Consider the following 19,760-nt stretch of genomic DNA (forward strand, 5'->3'; position numbering starts at 1 on the left):
TTCGGGTGGTTGGCGGCCGGACCCCGGAGCCGCCGCGGCCCCCGCGCCCCGCGGGCGGGAGGAGCCGCCCCGGGCTCCGCTGGGCCCGGCGACCGGCCCGCAGAGCCGGGGATGCCTCGCACAACCCCCGGGGTGCTCCGGGGGGGATGCAGGGGGGGTGGGAGGCAGCTTTGTTTTTGTACCGGGCGGGGCGGGAGGGGCACGGCCGGGGAATAACAACCCTGGAAAACAGGGCTTTGCGGAGGGGTGGGAAAATAAATCGGGAGGGTTTAACGGCTGTTGTAAAATTGCCCCCTCGCAGCAGTTGGAGGGTGGGCAGATGAGCCTGTGTTTTTGTTTTCTGCAGGAGGCTTTGGCAGGGAGAGTGGAGTGGAGTTGGGAGGTTTAACACAGGTCCCGGGAGCACAATTTACACCCTGGAACGGCCCTGAGACTGAAAACAGGAGACTTTACACTGCACAGCCCTTCCAAGACACTGTATACATATTTTTAGGGTGAATCCCCAAGCAGGAAGAGGATATATGTTACCCCTCCTGGGGTGGGCCATGTCCTTTCATTAATTTCCAAATTGGGTGCAGTTGTTTTGGCCTCAATGCACTGTTAGGCAAAGTATTGTTTGATTATAGTAATGTGATTTAAACGTATCATCGATGGAAATTAAGAAATAACTGCAGGGAAACAGTTGCAAGGCTGGTTCCCAATTAATGACAAAATGAGTAAGAGTTAACCAGGTAATAGGATTTTTGCATTATCAGAGGTACAGTGAGCTTGAGATGAAGTTTTAAAATAATATATTTAGCTTTTTGTTGAAGAAAAAAACCCCAATTCAGTTGTAAGACAGAAAAATACCCTAAAAAGGAATATCACCATTGACAGATTGAGTGTATCACCATGGCTTGGGATGGTTTGATTGTTGAGGGCTTCTAATGTTGTTCTTAATAAATAGTATAATTGAATCAAGGCAAATTATAAAATACACCCCCTCACCATTATTTATATTACACACTCCTTTATAAAAATAAAAAAAAATAAGCAAGTGATACTTGGCAAGTTTGTATTATTTTCTGAGACTGATTGGTAGAACAGGGAGGTTTTAAAATGATGTGTTTTAATTTTAGTTGTTTTAGTACTTTTGAACCATAACAGATTGTGAATGAAAATGCTCTTTTTTGATTTTGTTTTTTTTTTTCTTAAATGGCAAAGCTTGTTTGACAGGGACAGTCTAGGGGTGCTGGGCAGCTTCTTGGTCCATAGTGAGGAGCTGATTTTAGACATTCAGTTGAAACTTAGAAGAGGAGAAAGTGTACAAAGGACCCCCATGTTCCCTCCCCCTCCTTGGGATGCAAACCAAGGGAATCAGACTGTGGTAGGTTTGGCTTTCACAGCACAGAAATTGTGAGTGGTAGAAGCTGAGTTAAGCTTTTTTTTGTTGAACTTTAATTAGCAGAACAGTTTTTCTTTATTGGTAAGTGAAGGAACATTTTATGTGTTATTACTGATAAATTGAGTTCTTTTTGTAATTTGTTCTGAGAGCAGAAATTACTTCTTTATTTTTCCTGGCTGAAATCACATTTCTGTTATCACTCTTCACCTCCATGGATTTTTTGGGCTTCTGAAACAGGCAGTGTGTATTTTCCCTCTTTTAATTCATACAGACACTGTGCCTTTTTAGGTAAGCCAGATGAATTTTTCTGTGGAAGAGCCTTATTAAAGTCATGGCTTGAAGACTTGAAAGGTTGTAATATCTGGTTTTGTTGGTTTATTTTGGGATTTTTTTTGTTGGTTTGTTTGGAGGGTTGTTTTTATCTCTTCCCATCAGACTAAAACTTAAAGGGAGATGTGGAAGCAGCATCTTATTCTGTAATTTGTCCCAGTTCTGCTTCTTGATCTGTCATGGAGGATCCTTTTCCTTTGTGAAATCTCACTGGTTTCAGAGCAGTTCCTTCTGGGCTTTGGGATCAGTGTCACTTGATCTGGTTGCAGGAGAAGGGCTGTAGTTTGGAGAGAAAGGTTGGATTCATGGAGAAATTCTCATCTCAGAAAATATGAGTAAGAGTGTCTGGAAGGCTTGAAGAGATGATATTCCCAAGTGGACAGGTACAGGCTTAGTCCTAGAGAGATGTGGACAACCTGATACAAATCACTCCACCTGTTCATGCTTATTTTTGAAGGAATTTAAAATAGGAATAGTGAATGTGACCCATTTGTGAGGAGTTCTGACACCAGTGGATGAAAGAGCCCATGTAAGAGCTGGGCAATATTATTACCAATGTTTTCCAACTCTGGATGAAATATTTCTCCATCATTGGTGATTATTTTTGTTAGTAAAATCCCCTTTGCAATTATAGCTGGATATTCTTCCTGACTTTCAGTGTGTTGGTTTATTTGTCTTTTTATTTGTTATTTGCTACCATCTTACATTTGCTACTGCAGGTTATTTAAAGTGTTTTCATGTCAGTAATGGCAGAAGCAATTGCTGGGGCAATTCAGATTATTAGTTCAAAGCCTCGAATGTCTCACCTCAGTGGCAGCCCCTCCTGAGGTCACTGGTACCTCACAGCTCTGGCAGCAGGAGTGAAATCTAAATTAGAAAAGATTTAAATCCTGTCCCCTGTGTGCAGCCTGAGTAAGTCAGGGAAGCCCTGGCTTGGGGACTGAGGAGGAAGGATGGTGTTCCTGTGCTCTGGCTTAGGGATACAGTGGTTGGACAGCTGGAATTCCCCTGCCCTGGGGATCAGTAGGCCACGAATCCTGGGAGGCTCCAGTCCTGCCCTGATGTCTCTCCTGGCATTGCCAAAACCTTCTTCCTGGAAGGAAGCAGATCCCCAGTGTTCCTCCCTGTTCAAGGTTGCCACTGTGTCATCAGGGGGGGCTAAAATACCAAATTTTGTAATCCTGACCTTCCCTCCTGCTCGTGTTACAGCTCTTTAATCATGTCTCACTTCCTTTGTTAAGGCAAAAGCCCATTTTCACTACGTGGTCCGTGTGTTTTTTGCCTTGAGATGGAAGGACTGTGGGTTAGATAATCAGAACAAACAAGACCTTCCTTTTTTGTTCTTGTTTGTCTTGCTATTTCTTCCCTGGCCTTTGGCAGCACTTGTGTTTATGTGTATCAATGACATATATTTAAAGACATGGCGCTTTATATGTTTGATTTCTTAGCTGCCCTCAGTGTAAACTTCTGCAATTGCCATTCTTTTTCAGCAAGGAAGAAAAGAGGCTGGTTTTAAAAAAAGTTTGCACACAGCATTGGTATGGAATTAAAAAAAAAAACAACCCAGAGGAATGCTTTGTCTTCTGGAGATTTTGACTGGGGAAGTAAACACTTGTTTTCCCTCAGTATTTTGGGGTGGGAGAATATAAAAAAACTTTATAGATAGGGAAATTTGGAGGCTGCAAGGTCAGACTGCTCCACAGGGGCAGGCCAGCTGCTGGGGGGTTTTATTCTGGTGCCATTGATATGTAACTCCAGTTCCTTATTCCAAACCAGTCTTGCTTACTGAGCTTTCATCCTCTCTGCACACAAATGTTTACAACATGAGGCTTCAACCAGAAGCAATCACTCATGTCTGAGAAACACAGAAAAGTGAATATTACTGTAGGAAAAGAAGTGCTTAGGAATCTAAACAGGGAGATTGTAATTACCCATGGGCGAGAATATGTTTTTCTGTTGCATTTCTGTTGCACTGCCAGTTGAAGTTAAAGGATACTTAATGAGGCCATAACGTAATATCCAAATATTTCTCTAATTTTATATGCAAATTTGTTGTTATAAATTAGAAATGCGCTGGTTATTTACCCACCCTTTTCTCAGAGTCCTCCACAATGCCAAATTACAGACTTACTAGAGGAAAGGCAGATAAGAAATCATCGATTTCCATCTTTTTTCGTTTTTAAATGTGATTTTACTGCACTGAGAGGTTCCATTTCGTGACTGAGAAGTTTGAGTGGTGACTGTGGCCCCATCCTGGTGCTGAATGAGGACAAACTGCCAGATCCTCTGAGCGGTGTGGAGTCCCTGTCAGATGTTGGGTGGCTCATAATTTAGAATTAGCAGCACTGGACTATCCAGGTTTTCCACAGAGCAGTAGATACACAGGGCTGCTGAGTTGGTAGCAAGAATTTTTGTAAGTGATTTTATGCAAAGAGATGTTTTGGAGATGTGACTGTGAACTGTTGTGCCTTTTGTTGCTGTTGGTCCCACTTGCATGAAGGATGATGTGTCTGAGGTGGATGTTTTGAGTCTTTGGCTTAAATGTGGTCTGGGGAAATAAATGTCATGCTCTCTCCTGTTTGTAAGAGGCAGGAAAGGCTCATGATTCTCCGAGCTGTAATGCTGAAATATTGGAAGAGAAAGAACAGTGGGGTTGTGTTTGGAATGAAATTTTGAATGTTGGAGCGGCAGGAAGTGAAGGATAGAAATGTGAGCACTGTGTGCATTGGACTGAGCTGGTTTTATGGTAGTTGGGGTAAGTGTGACTTAGAAATGATCTTTCAGTCTGCGAATTTCCCAGTCTGGGTTTTTTCCCCCATAGTTATATATAGCAAAAATACTGTATTCATCAAAACACTAAAAATTACACCGCTTAAATATGCTTAAAAGGTCTTTCATAGCCCTTCAGACCCCATGGCAAGAGGGAAATATGTAACATGAGCTGTTTTGGAGTATCTTGGTTGTTAGTAATGTGGCACAAGTGTTTAATTGGCTGGAAAACGTTTAGTGGTTCAGCAAACCAAGAAGGTAACAAATCACAAACAGGGAATGCCACAAATGAAGAGCACAGTGGGTTTGGCAGCAGGTAAAATAAAGCCTCTTCCACGTATATCTTTTCACTAGATGTAAGGTAATCTGTATTTTTTTTGAAGTGAACATTTCATTTTATCCTGGGATAATTTTGGGGGGACAGGGATGGGCAGTTGGCTTCTGTTCCCAGGTAATGTTCCTTCACTGCTCTCAACCAAATTCCCCATCAGCTGAGATTCCTGAGTACTGTTGACCAGCCACGAGAGCTGCCTCGGATCTGTTCCTCTGCTGTCTTGGGAGCCAGAATTTGTTGGACTTCTCTCATTATCTAACACAGGGAGGTCGTTGAGGGGAATGTTTTTTAGCATACTTTGGAATCTGCACCGACCCAGCGCTGCGGGTCTTCCCTGGCAGCGATGGTTTTGATTAGGGCTGTTTGTGCTGGTGGGTTGGAGGTAACTCTGCTCTGGCCGTATCTGGAGACACTCACACGTTTGGAATGGTGCAGGACGTTTGTTTTGTCGTTTGAACTGACTGATATTCCTTGGCTGTGGCTCTGTTTATGTTTGTTTGGCCGGGCTAGACAGCGCTTCCCTGCTTCCCAAGTTTTGTCAGGATTACGCCGTTAACCACAGCAGGATCGTTACTCATTCCTGCTGATGCGGTTCTTTGAGTGGGGTTTCAGAGACGTGACTGAATCGTTAATGTTCCTTTCAAAAGGAATGAGGAGGGTGAGTTCCAGTGGGAGACGTGTTTGGGATGCGCGTTGTGGTGTCGCTGTGAGAGGAGAACTTGGGAATCCATATTCTGGTCTTGAAGGAGTCTAAAAGCTGAACCTGTTGGTTGGTCATGCATTTGAGGAGAGGAAACAGGGACATTATAAAAGCATTATCCATATGCAGAAAGGTTAATAAAATTAAAATACAGAGTTAGAAGACAACTCTCCAAACCAGACTTAGCTGTATTATGCCAAACTACTTGAAGCAGGGTCATGTAAAAATGAATTTCAAAGGTTATTTCCAATAAAGATAGCAATTTTTAGAGGTGGAGGTTAGTTATTGCTTTGAACTTTCAAAAAGGCACACAAAAATATCATGCACAGTTACATAATAGGTGTGGTTTGGGGAGAGATGTGTTTGGAGGATCTGTGGGTGGCGTGATTGTGTTATTAAATCTGTTACGGGAGGACCCTTTTGTGCTCAGCACTCTATAAATGCATAACAAGAAACTCAGTCACAGGATTGTTCACTACTATAATAAATTAAAGTTCATGATGAAGCTGCAATGAAGACTGAGGTCTATTGAAAGAAAATTTTCCTGTTCAGTATCCCAACATTCTGGCTGATTTCTGAGCTCGGTTTGTGACCAGTGCAATGGAGCTGATACTCAGCATGAAGATTTTTCCAATCTTTTGCCTTTTGAATGGATTGAAAGAGTGATTCACATTTTGCATCTCAAACAGAAAGTGAATTTAGGGCTTTTTTTTTTTTTTTCTCCCCCATCCATCCAGCTGTAAACCTCTCATAGATACCTGTAGCATCTGTATTTGCCCTGGGGAAAATACCTGTACCTGTGCTCTTCAGGTGCATCTGGTCACAGGGAGGTGCTGCTTTGCAATATCAGGACGTGTCAGGAGTGGAGAAAGTACTCTTGTGAAAATGAAAGTTTGACACTGGAGGGAAGGCTGTTTCAGCATTGCTGCAAGATTCCTGTTACTCAGGGAAAACATGGATTGGATCACTGAGCTTTGGAGCTGCTGGGGGTGGGGAAGAGTTTGCTTGGGGTTTCCCAAATGGGGATGTGCTGGGATAAATAATTCCCTAATTTAAACCCACTTTCATTGCTGAAATCCAAATACAGCTGTATTAGATAAAGCTGTGAATTGAACACGAGACTGAGAGTTAGGAACTGCTAATTTTGGTTCTGTCTCTGAGACTGATTAAAGTGGTGAGTTTGGCAGATGAGCTGTGGTCAGGTGCTCTCTGCAGGCAGCGCTGCACGAGTGGCAGGTTCGGCGAGCGTTGTGGAAAACCGGGACGTGTTTGTGCATTTTAACTTCTGAAACGCATTTGTAAACATCCTGGTATGTGTTCTGTGTTGAAATGATGCTTGGGAATCTTCCCTGACTCCCCTTTGCATTCCTTGGGAACACAGTTTTGGCACTTGCCTGGCGTTTTGAAAAGGAGGTGACACATGTTTAGTCACATCGACACAGATGTACCTCTGTATCACACAGCAGGCATTTCTCAGGAAGGACTTCTGGCACCATCTTATGACTCAGAGCAGAATAATACTGGGAATTGCATGACTGTGTAAGTCCTTCAGATTAGTGGTGTTCACTCCTTTTGGTCAATAGTATTACGAAAGGCTGTGATGTGAAATGTGCCGAGACAGGAACAAGGCCCTGTTCTGTTATTGAAGTGTTTAAAGAGAGGTTTTGCCACAGGTAAGGTGTAGTTTGGAAGGTTGTGAATGATGATGTTTTTAACCAGCTTTTAGAATATGGATATGCTGTTCTGCAAGGTGTGGTTGAGTTTGAGGCTTGTAGGTGTGTGCTGCTCCATGGAGAGCTGGTCAGGCAGTGCTGATCCTTCCCTTTGTTTTTCTCTGGCAAATTTCATTAAGAGAAGCAAAGATTAAATTACTTTTCTAATGCATTTTTTTAAAGTAAGTAATTGGTGATGTTGTTATGGGGATAAAATGGTAACCATGGGACAATATTTCAATTAAAATGCCCTCATCTTGGCCAAGTGTGAGAAACTCTACTCAAAAAGCAGTGTGAACATAGAAGTACATGGGCTACAAACTGCTGCTGTGTTAAGCAGTTATTATGAAAGATTGTTTACATGAGGATTTTCTATGAAGGAGCCAAAAGAACTTTAGGTGGGGCAGAAGCACCACCTATTATTATGTTACCTGATGCTTACTATGACATAGTCCTCATTTCACTTGGTTGCTGCCTGCCAAATTTTAATTATTTGGGTTGAAATTTCCCATGGTAGGTGTCTATTGTAGGCTGAGTTTTTGGGCGCTCTGAGGAGAGAAAGGTTCTGCCAACATAGTTTGGTCTTTTCTAAAAATTGGGCAAAAAATATTTTCTTACGTACATAATAAAATAGAAAAGAAAAAATCTAATGACCTGTAGTGCTGCTTTGTAGAAAGTTGAGATGTGTTATGATATGTTGTTTCTGCCGAGGATGTGCTTGTTATTGACCCTGTGAAAATCTGCTCAGCACTGGTCAAATTAGCATTAAGGACAAATGTAAAAGATAATCCCTGCAGTGAATATACTTGGGACACTAAATGGGATTTCTCTATAATTTGAAGGCTAGGGCTCCTGCATTCCTTCCTGGTATGATTTTGGACAAAAATAAGAGCACAGAAAATTCCCTTTGTGTACTCCTGGTACCCAGTTCCTCTCCCCTCCCAGCTCTGCCTTCCTGCAGCACAGGGGAAGCAGGGGCTGGATTTAAACAGAAGGTGCAAATTTTCATAGAATATGTGCAATAAATGTGGAGATGGGGGTGGCTGAATGAGGTTGAAAAATATTAGTGTTAGCAAGAAAGAGAAGGGAGGCTGTGTGGTGTGGGTACATATGATTTATTTTACAATGCTAATCCAGTTGTTTGTTGGAATACAGTTTCGCCATCTGCATAAATGAGAGAGCGTTTCTGAAATGGAGGAGTGAATAGCAGAAAACAGGAAGGCAAATCTGACTTAAGCCCCATCTTTGCTACACTTAATTTTCTCTATTTTTAATGGTTCTACCATGTTGTGATGCAGAGAAATGCTGGATATTCCTCAGTCCCTCTGCAGACACTGGGTGTCCTGTGTGGATCATGGAAAGGGCTGTGCAGTACAGGGCAGAGCATGGGGGGGAAAAATCACTTCTCTGAATATGAGAAGTTTATAGAAACTTTTGCCTTGTGTTTTAGTGTCTTAATTCTTTGTAAAATGAGAATATTGTCAGAATGATGAAGATGTTTTCGTAATACTTGTGAGGTGCTGGGTGGCAGTACTGGAGGCATTATTGAAAAGTTAATGAAATCATTAAAATGCAGTCTTTAGAACCAGATATGAGCAGCATGCAGTAAATAAGGCCTCAGGCCCCGTGCTGAAGTATTTCACTGCATGTCCATTAAGCAGCAGCCTCAGTTCTGCCTGTTCATTCCGCCAGGTAGCCCTTGGAAAATGTTCCCTGTGACTAATAGAGTTACAGGCAATATCATAATGCAGACACACAGGAGGCCAACCTGAGCTTGGACAGATTTGTTTTGTCCTCACACAACCTCAGAGTATCGAACTTTACAACCTGGTGTTTGTTCTGTTAATGAATGCAATATGTGTGTATATATATATTTGCTTTGTGTGACCAGGAACCCTGGGGGTTGTGGGTGGCTTTCAGACAACGCCACGTAGATGTTGTGCTTTGACTTGCCAGGTATTTTGCTTAGTTTCATCAGGGCAGGTAATGTTTTCAGGCAGCTGTGAGAAAATGGATCAGTTTAAAGGCGGGATATGAAGATATTAGGGATACTTATGTGGTGGTTGCAAGTTCTGAGGCCATTCCTGTATTTTTGAGCCAAAGATAGGCAGTTTGTCCATGTCTCAATGCTGCTGCTGCTGGCTGCAGAGACTGTCCTTTCTGCTGCTATTTCCAAGAGGAAAATAGAAGAGATTAGTAAAGGTACTAAAGTGTTAATAATCCCTTAGTAGTCTGTACTGAAATCATAACTAGCATGCAAAAACCTTGTTACTGTTTGTGATGGATGTAAAGAGATTTGAAGCCCACAGAGGATCCAGATGCAGAAGGCATTTGCTCTTAATCTTGACTGCCTCTTTATTTTTGTTACTGTCCTTATGTGGATGATAAACCACCCACAGGCACTTGTTCTTCTTTCAGTAAATGTGAATTTGTTTATTCCATACCTTAAGTTTACAGGATTAGACTCAAGGCTCCGTTTATGTGGCCAGAGATCTCTTGTCCTCCTAATTTATGGTGCTCTCATTGATTTTTCAACGTGGAAGGATAATCTGAACAGTCAGGGGCATCATGAACCTCTTCATTCCCTTTTTTCCCTCCCCAGAATCAAGCATATCATGTTCCTTAGAGGCCATGTAGCAGAAGTTCTTGCTGTGGAATAAAACCTTGAAATACGCTTTCCTCATTCTGTATGCTCCAGTTCAGATTTAACATCATTTTTGGAATTTAAAGTAGGGTCATTTTGCCTGGAGTTGTACAACATTAGCTAAAGTAATTCGGTTATTTCAGAAAACTGATTAGATTGTCCTTTCTCAAGGGTGGAGGCTTTTGTATTTGTTCTGCAAGGTGTGCAGTGCATTTCTGAGAACTCTGTGTAACTGCTATTACAGACTTCAGCCATAATTGCAATAAAGGAGTGCACAAGTTCTGTGCTCTTATATTTTTCTTAAAAAAACCAGACAAAAGCACCTTTCCTACACTCCTTTTCTTCACCCTGTGCATGGGAGATGCACCATCCTTTCTCTCTGTTACATCATTCACACTGCTATAGTGCACTGTCATTACCTACTCTCATTAAATGATTTCTGAGAGTGGGATTATTTATGATCTATATGTCATGACACTAGGAAAGTGCATTTTTTTTCCCCTCTGTGTGTCTGTAAGTCGCTGGTGTATTTTGTGCAGCTCTATTTTATTCCTTCCTGGAGGCTTGAATGAAATGGGTTTGGGTTTTGGTATTATTTTTTATCTTAAGGCAAAGCTTGGTTTATTTTATCACAATAGGTAAGGAAAATACATAGGTATTTAATTTTATTTTAGTCATCTAAAGGTGCTTGAGTGGTATTTTGTAGTAGTACAAAAACAATTAACATGTAGAGATGCAAGCCTGCCTTAAGATGGGATCACAAGAGTTGCCAGAGCAACTCTATAATATGATTTAAGAGTGGACAGATGTATTATTCCCTATTTTAGTGTGTGGATTGACAAATGCAGTTTGTTTACAGAGTCTTGATAGTTCAATTCCCAGTGACCCATCATTATTAACTATAACATTGGCATGTTCACAGTAGCCAGTGTTTTGATTGTATAGTATACTTAATACATTAATTCAGATTATGAAACAAACCCAGATCTTCCCATGCCTGTGTAAACTAAAATATCTTGTCAGTCTTTTCCTGATAATTTTGAGTGAGAGGGGAACTATTCAGTCCCAGGGATTGTAGCCCTACCAACTTTGTGATTTCCCAAATGTTATATTTCTGGGTTACGGAAATAACAGAATTTTGAGGCCTTCATGTGTGAATTGTTTAAATCTCAGTTTACCAGTAACAACTTCCAGAAGGCAATGTGTTGTTTATTGCTCATGTCTGTAGTCTAAAAAGTTTGGAAACTCTGCTTTAGGGAAACCTGGATGGATCCTTGAGCAGTGAAGGTGATGGATGCAGTTTATGGCAAGAAAAATAAATAAGGCTTTTTCTTCCCCTGGTGATCCTTTGCTCCAGCAAAGGTAAATGGCAGCACATGGCAGTAATTGATGGGGTAACTGATGTCTGGGTATCCATAAGAGGCTGAATTATAACTTTAACCTTTCCCTGGGTCTGTTATCTGTCTTGTTACACATTTTTCATGAAACCTGAAGCATCTTCGAGACCCTTCAGACTTCTGGGAAATTCAGTTCCAATTGACTTGAAGTTCAGAAGTTACTGAGGGAGGACAGAGCAACCAGCCTCGTAAATAAATCTAGTGGGTCTCTTCTTGCTCTTAAAAGGAATTGCTGGGCAGTTCTGATAAACCAGCTGTCTTTTCTTGAGGATTGCCTGAATTTATGACATGTTTAAAAGGTCTGCCCAGTTCGGTAGCCGGCCTTTCCAGAGGAGGGCTGAAAAATCCCAGAGGCTTGGGAACCACAGTGGATGCATTTGCGTGGAGAAGGGCGGGATGAGTGGAATTCCTGCCCTGCTCTCTCTGAGCCCGTGCCAGCCTGACCCCGACGGGCAGTGCAAGGGCAAATCCATCTCCTCCTCTCCTTTCCCGCAGGACAGCAGGCTGGGAACAGGAGGACACGGCTGAGTGCCTTTGGCAAGGGATATTTGGTGCTCATTTCTCCCAGCAGAGCTGTTGGAAGGCTTGTGGGTTGTAATGGGAGGCAGCTGGAGACGCTCTTCCCCTGCGTGTTCCCCATGGCAATGGGGCTCATTCATTTGCCTCCCTTCGCGATTCCCAGGATGTGGCTCTTGAAGCAAATTCAATTGACAGTAAATTCCTCCCGGTCTCACTGTAGGACTGCAAGTTGAACATCATTGCTTTAGCATAAATCTTTACAAGAGATGTTAATGTTTGGTTAAAATATGCAAATATTTACTGACTTGTCTACTGTTTGTCAGCTTGGCATGCGAGACCTTGGATCTGATCCTTCTGTCTTGGCAGACATTGGGAATTTTGCCAGTAACATTAATAGGAACAGCATTGTGCCCTCTAATCTGTTTGTTTATGAAGTACAGCGAGAGTTATCTGGCTTGATGCTTTACAGTGATTTGAAAAAGCATCTGTTTGAAATTTTTTTGGGAACCGTCACATGCTTCAACTTATCATTATCCTGGTGTATGGACCCTTTGATTCCATCAGACACATCAGTAAAGCTGGGAGGCTTGGAAGTGCACAGTCATGAGTTAAACTGCCATGAAACACTAGAATTTTAGTTCATGATGTTCTCTCCTCCTACATTGATTTTTAATTTGAAGTTGGACTCATCAGACTGGAGTAGTTCTTCAAAGCCTCCTGTGCACCAAGCAGGGGGAGTGTTTACTTGGGAATAAATGACTGTAGATCACGTTGTTTATCACTCTTCCTCTTCAAGCTGCCCCTTCTGCTCTAGAGGGGAAATGTGCAGTTTTATTTGGAGATCAGATTTTAGTTGCTCTTTTCATGTTTGCTTACAAAATCCCCTTGGCAAGAAGGTGAAACACTCGTTAGGAATATTGAGCCTGAAAATCTTTAATTATAGGGAAAAAAAAATAAATCTCTCACAGTTGACAAAACCACCGAGGTTTAAGTTACAGCAGTTGGAACAAACCAGATATTTGAAATGATGTTTTGGGGAAGATAAGCTGAGCACAACTTGGCCTTCAAAGAAATGCAAGATCAGTAAGTTTTCTTCTGCTTAATGGCAGGAGTTTTTTGGAGGTACAAAGTATGATGCCAGATGATATATTTAAATATATATTTCCTTAGATTTGTCCACCTATTTTAGTTGTGCAACTTTAGATAGTGGGAATATGCCTGTTTACTGTTTCTTCAGTATTTTGCAGATGTATTAAAGTTTGCTATTAGAATAAATTGTTTCTCAAATTTAAATTTAGAACTCTTCTGGAATGTGGTTCTCTGGGCCACATTGAGAAAACGAATACTCCTGACATCTGTTCTGTTACATGTTTATTATTTTAATTTCAATTTTACAAGCAGAAGTGAAGTGCAGAAATAATTTGCTCAGTTTTGCAAAGAGAGTTGGGAATATAGTGCAGACCTTGTGATACTTCAGCTTTCAATTCTAATCTGTAATAAATTCTACTCTGAGAGTGAATTTAGAAATTCCAATATTACATCTGAAATTTTTGAAAATACAGAACTGAAAGCAAATTTCTTTTTAAGAAGTGCCTCCATCCCTTGGCTGTTAATGATTCTATGAATATTTGGAAGTTTGGGAAAGACTTCCAAGATCATTGAGTCCAACCTTTGGCTGGATACCACCCTGCCAACTAAATCATACTGTGAAGTGCCAGTGTACTTGTTTTTTGAACACTTGAGCACCTGTATTGGAGTCTGAGGTAGATGGCACAAATATCCCCTTAAATGTTCATGTTTGAGTCTGCATGTGTGGCTCTAAATGGGATTGAAATGAAATCTGAGAGCCTGAATGTATCATTTTCCACATGTTGTCCACATACTGGGTTTCTTTGTTATGATTTGATTTTTTTAAAAAATAAATTACACTTCAGTGGCTCCTAAACTGTCACTGTACCCCCTGCACTGTGACTTGGGTGGGGTTTTGCCACTCTGAAATACCATTAGGGTGACTCAGATTGGCCAATTATCCCAACATCTTGGTCCTGCTGCTCATCCTCATCCACAGGTTTTTAATTAAGCTCAGTTATGTCCTCTGAAATCTTCAAATTGCCCAAGGAAATTGTGTGGCCACTGTAAAATCAGCTTCTTCTCAAACAGATGAAGTTTTGCCAGGATAAGGCAGTTGAGAAGTCACATCTTTGACATGTTGGAGAAGAAGGGCTGGATAACAAAGCTTTCCAATGCCTGTCAGTGGGGCTGGCCAGGTCAGTCAGGATGGGATCTGGGTTTAATCAGTTCTTTGGGAATAAACACACAGAAGCTCTGCTCAGGCTTTTGGTCAAAGGAATTTTGGTTATATGTCAGCCAGGAAGTGAGGAAATCAAAATTACAGCAGAGTTCATGGAGTCCTCTGTTTTCAGTCCCTCAGGAGGAAAACAGAATGTACATGAGAAAAACATCAATTAACTATTGTATTACTGTGGAAGCAAATCCCGGATTTGTAAAATATACTGTGGCCTAAAATGTTAGTGAAGTGAAAGCCAGTGTAATTTTTAGTTGTATGTACAAAGGGTCCTTGCAAACACAGTTTAAGAATACCTAACATTTATATAATTGAAAATACGTGCTCAAGTGATGCAGCTGAATCTGTAGCAGAATTACCTAATGAATGGATTTACTCACATGTATGGAAATGCAAAACCTACTTGCCAATTCCTATTTTGGTTGAAAGTGGGGACTTATTTTTAGCAGAAAAAGAAATTTGTGGATGAGTGAGGTAATATTTTGCAAGGCTGTTATTAAGAAAGAAGCACGTGGCACAGCTTTATACTGGGATAACTGCAAAATATTCCTGCTTGTGTTCCTTCATTTTTGGGAAGATATTGTTGTACATAAATTTTTATATTAGTGTTGTAAAAAGGAAGGTGGTTTAAGTCAAAATTGTCTTGAAAAATCAATATTCCTTTATGTTATTATTTTGATACTGAATGAAATTTTAAGACTGAAAGGGAACACATAGAACAGTATATTGTATAGTATATGAAAAATCTTGTTTATATTTCTCCTGTGTGTTGGCCTGTGTTAATGGGAAAAGTGGGATAGTGGATTATTTTTCATATGAGGAAAATGCATTTATTTGACTTCTGGATTAAATTCTTGAAGTTACTTCACCTTTGGTTGCAAATCTGAAAATATCAAGTATAAAGGAAGCTTTTAGAAGTGAATTTTTGAAGTGGACTGAAATAGTTATATGAGCCAATCGTAACAGTAGATCTGTAATCACAAATATTGATAGTATGCTGCTTACTAAAGCAAAAGTGAGAACTCTTACATTTTTTCTTCTTTCAGTTAACACATTTTTGTGAAGTCAGCTTTAAAGTACAGTGTCTCTAGGGATGTGTATCCTGTATTTAAATATTATGTTAATGAAGGGAGAATGTGGATAGGGATTATAGAAGTGCTTTGCTTTTCTCCTGGTGGTTCAGATGTGGATAACCATTTGTCTCAGTTTATTGGCAGATACATCTGTCTGTATACAGATTTTTATTATAACTGTCTCAATCCCCCCAAATATTTACTTTAAAATGATTTAAGAAGTTGTGTTGGTGTGCCAGGGGTATCTAGGTTTCCTAAGATGTGAATAAACCAACCGAAGGAAGAGATAAGTGGTTGCTTTGCTGTTGATCTCCCGGTCCTTCTCATTCCTCCTTGTCCATCTCCATTGTGCTTCACCCAGGGAAAGTGGCTCCTTCTCCTGAGTGTAGGAGAGAAGTTTGGAAAAGTGTTGTGGAGTACATGGCTTGGAGACAGAGCAGGTGGGGGATGAGTTATGTTCCTTCCAAAGCAAAGCTCATGTTGCCATTCAAGACCCAAAAGCCTCTGAGTGCTTTAAATCCACGCTGACTCGAACATTTGAAACCACATCCTTAAAATCAGCCGTGGGCTTAAATACCTTCTGGAATTAGAATCCAAACCGAGAGCTGGGAGCGAAGGAGGAAAGGCTGGGAAGAGATGAGTTAGTGAGGAGCTTGGGATAGGAGATGTGAGTGGCACAGCACGAGGGGGATGTGATCCAGGGCACCTCGAGGCGGGAGTGGCAGTTGGTTGGCAAAGTCGGCAGTGCCATCACCCAGCTAACCAACGTTTTATCATCCCCTCTGCCCCGCTCTAGGAGTTCTGTCCCTGAGTCATGGCAGACAGAAGACCAGAGAAGTCATGTGAACAAGCATGTGAATCCCTTAAGCAGCAGGATTATGAAGTGGCAGTGAAGCATTGCACAGAGGCTCTCCTTGCCCTCAGCCAGTTCCCCCCAGCTCACCTCCCGGAGCCCTGCCAGGCACAAATCGACCGCATCAAAATCGAGACTCTGCTGTATAGAATTGCTTCCTTTTTACAACTTGTGAGTGTGACTCTTTCATAGTATCTGGCGAACTGGGAAGAACAATCAAACGCATCATGGAGATTTGAATAAAATTCCAAGTTTTCCTGTGATTGGCCTGGTTGTTTGCCACAGGATCCCTCTTGCTAAAGCACGTACGAGGCTTCTCTCTTGTAGTTTTCCCTGATCTGTTTATTTTTTAGGATTGGAACCACTTAGTTTGGTTCCAATCACAGTTCTCTAAACAAGTGAAGAAAAATACCAGTTTGGGTCTCAATCCCAAATGAAAAAAAAGACTTTAAACCACTTAGTTTGGGTCTCAATCACAGTTCTCTAAACAAGTGAAGAAAAATATCAGTTTGGGTCTCAATCACAAATGAAAAAAAGACTTTAAACATTTTTTAAAAAATATCTGGGGTTTAGGGTATTATGTTTGTATGCTATGCTGAATTACATACCAAATTACCTGATCTTTAAAGAGCATGAAATGAAACTTTCTGCAAGTATAAACACTTAAAAAACGAAGCTAAGAAACGCCAAAATCCAGGTAGCTGGTGGTTCATACCCAATTTAGCAACATTAGTCTTTTAATTCTTGATCCTCTACTTGCTTTGCAGTGCTAGGCTAGAGCATAGCTGGTGAAACATGGAACTTTTAGATTCTGGCTGATTTTTAGTGGAAATGTGAAAACTGGGGTGTTGTAAAGGTTTGTAAATGCAAGGCAAGAAGAGGCATAACCCTGAATTACAGGTTTTCCCGTTGCCAAATTCATGTCCTTCCTTTAAAGCATCAGAGCTACAGTTTCTTAAAGGAAAGGACTTTACAGTGCTTAAGAATAAACCTACAACCTGCTTTTTCTTACCTGTCTGGAAATGTTATTACAGATTTACAGGGGCCTTGTCCCCCCCAAATCTTCACTTATTGAGTGGGAGCAGTTTCAGCCCAGGTGGAAGAAGTTTGGCCAAGTCCTAAAATCTTCCTGGGCAGCTTTAAGATGAATCTTGCCTGTGTGATGAGGGAGTGTTTTTGAGCATTCTTTAAATAAATAGCTGAATTGGACTGTTGAGTGTGCAAAACAAGATTTGGGGAACCTCTTAAATTAAGAGGCCACCTTTCTTATGGCTCCTCAGGGAAGAGATTCAGAGATAACTAAAGTTGGTTTTCCTAATGGAAGTTGTGTTACTACAGAGTTGACTTCTCAAAATTATTCACATAAGCCAATGTGTAGGTTGGTGCTTTAGAGTATTTAATGCATTTCTGATATCACTCTTTGAAAATCCTGTGAAGCTCCTATCTGGATGTTCATCAGAATGATATTATTGCAGGGACTTTAGAAAAATACCTGGAATCAAACCCTTCCTACTGAAGACATGAATTATATAGATATGTAAAGGCTTAAAAGAAAAAGAGGAAAACAATCCAAATTTTCCTTCTTGTTTTACTGAATGAAATAATCTTTAAAATCACAGAGTAAAACTTTAAGACAGAGTAAAATAATATACATACCTTAAAAAAAATAAATAGAACCATATTAGTGCAAGTTTTAAAAAAACAATCAGTGGCTAGAAAGTTAAGTTTTGTGTTTTTTTCCTAAGTGGTGTGAGCCACCTACAAACATATAAAACACACACCTTTGCCCATTCATGTTCCTCTTTTAAAATGTCCTTTTGCTGAAGAATTTGAGAAAAAATCAGCATTCTAAGAATGAATTATATTATAATTGACGTGTGACTTATGTTCTTTACATGTTCCACCCAGGAAAAGACAAGGTAATGGTTTCTAAAAAGTTTGAAGAAACTTGTAATTCAAGCATGTAGATGTTTATGCTAACTGGAATAATGCTATTTTTAAACTTTTCATGTTTTACCTTTCAGAAAAAGTATGGGCAAGCAGATGAAGACTGTAGGCATGGTATGCTTATTTCTTTTTTTATTACCTAGTGTTTGAATTGCAGTCAGTTGTCTGAATTTTTAAAACTGATGCCCAGATTTGTTAGTTTGCTAATAGTGGGTTTTTTTCCTAGTTAAAATTATGTATCTGCTTTATGAATTTTTTTTTTCCCTTAAAGAGAGATCTCACTATTTTGTAACTCTTCCCCAAGTGCCAGAACTCAAATATCTGTCTTTGGTGCTATTTGGGCTAATAGATATTTTAGTACCCAAATGTAGGATGAGCTGATAGTGTCAGGATTCTTGTGAGGATAAAAGCAGCTGATTGTTCTGCCTTTCTTCCAAGGGACAGGGTGGATATTTTGGTTTGCATTTGGGATTTGATTCAGAGAAAATCAAGATGATGTACTTACATTTATTCCTATTTGTTAAAGCTTCCAGATGTGCACATGTCACATTGAAGTTGAGCCTTTCCTGTTTCACTGCCTTGTTCAGTTGGGGTATTTTTAAAGGAATTAACCCTCCTTCCTAATCTGTGTTGTTCATGTATAATGCAAGTGATTCAGAATTCACTGAGAACTTGCTGAGTTTGGAAAGCACTGGAACAGAGTTTATCAGTTAGATTTGGAAAGAAAAGGTGGGTAGATCCCACCTTTTAGTTTTTAGTTCTTTAACTACTCTTGAACGTTAAAGGAAATTTTTTCAGATCACAATTCAGTTACAGAGACTGTGATCCACTGTTCTGACATTCCTGTGCTAGCTATGATAATCTTTAAATTGTTACTTTCTGGCTTTGTGGTTTTCATATTGTTTTGGGTTTTTTTTTTAATGTATTTGTCTTCATTGATAGTCAGGTCATAGTTTGGGGAATTCGTGGGGCTCTGCAGCCTGCTGGTGAAGGTCCATAGAACTCAACTGAGAAAAATAAACTTGCTTTCTGTAGGTATAAAATTAAAGTTTAAGAGATTAAAAAGGGCTGAACATCACTTAATCAGTACCATTCTTAAAATAGCCTGAGATTTTTTTTTAAAGCTTCAAGTGTCGATATATAAGGGTTTAATATTCTGACTAACCTCAATGTTGTCTTTCATGGTGGCAAATAAAAGGCATATGGAAAGCTGAATGATGGTTAAAGGAGGTAGGAGGGAAATGCTGTTTAATGAATAGTGTTCTCATTGATGAGCTCTGATGGGTTTGTCACAGGGGTGACATTCAGCTGTGGGACTTTTTCTTGGCATGTGTGGCAGTTGTCAGGATCTCAAAGGAACTGTCATGGTAACTGCTGTCATCTCTCACTGGACGGGCAGAGAAGTGGGTGGAACAGGACCACTGATCTCTACTTTTTTTTTTTTTTTAATTAAGTGGAAAAACCAGCTTTTAAATATATATTAATGACAAAGAAATAGCACCCAGTTTAATCACACCAGCATCTTCTGTAGGTATTTTTTTCCAGATCTAAAACTGGGGACATTTTTCAGCTTACTAATGCCATATTTGTATATGTATATAAAAATGTTGTGTATGTGTTTATATATATATATATATACATATATGTATACATGCACACCATGTTTTTATGAATATATGAATGAATGATTTGGTTGTGGTTCTTCATCATCAATTGTAGCCCAGCATCTGACATTTAGACTACCTGCATTTATGATCCCAGAAGGTCTTAGTTTTGGTTTTATGTTTGAAATA

The 19,760-nt window shown here is 40.2% G+C and overlaps 1 protein-coding gene across 5 annotated transcripts in view; it reads left to right on the forward strand.

Moving 5' to 3' along the window:
• Positions 1 to 19,760, forward strand: part of HELZ (helicase with zinc finger) — a 90,665-nt gene that overhangs the window by 5,152 nt on the left and 65,753 nt on the right. For 2 of the 5 annotated variants that reach the window (XM_027691995.1, XM_027691998.1), the window contains exons 2-3: positions 15,964 to 16,191; positions 18,045 to 18,081. The exons of 1 other annotated variant lie outside the window; for it this stretch is intronic. In XM_027691995.1, coding sequence (XP_027547796.1) covers positions 15,982 to 16,191; positions 18,045 to 18,081 — 247 coding nt within the window. In that variant the 5' untranslated portion in view covers positions 15,964 to 15,981. Of the gene's footprint in view, positions 1 to 7,691; positions 7,743 to 12,799; positions 12,873 to 15,963; positions 16,192 to 18,044; positions 18,082 to 19,760 lie in introns of those variants that run through there. 2 more of the 5 variants (XM_027691997.1, XM_027691996.1) reach the window with 2 other exon arrangements.

This window comes from Neopelma chrysocephalum, unplaced genomic scaffold (genome assembly GCF_003984885.1).
Source record: "Neopelma chrysocephalum unplaced genomic scaffold, ASM398488v2 Primary Assembly neopelma1_84, whole genome shotgun sequence".
Lineage (NCBI taxonomy): Eukaryota > Metazoa > Chordata > Aves > Passeriformes > Pipridae > Neopelma > Neopelma chrysocephalum.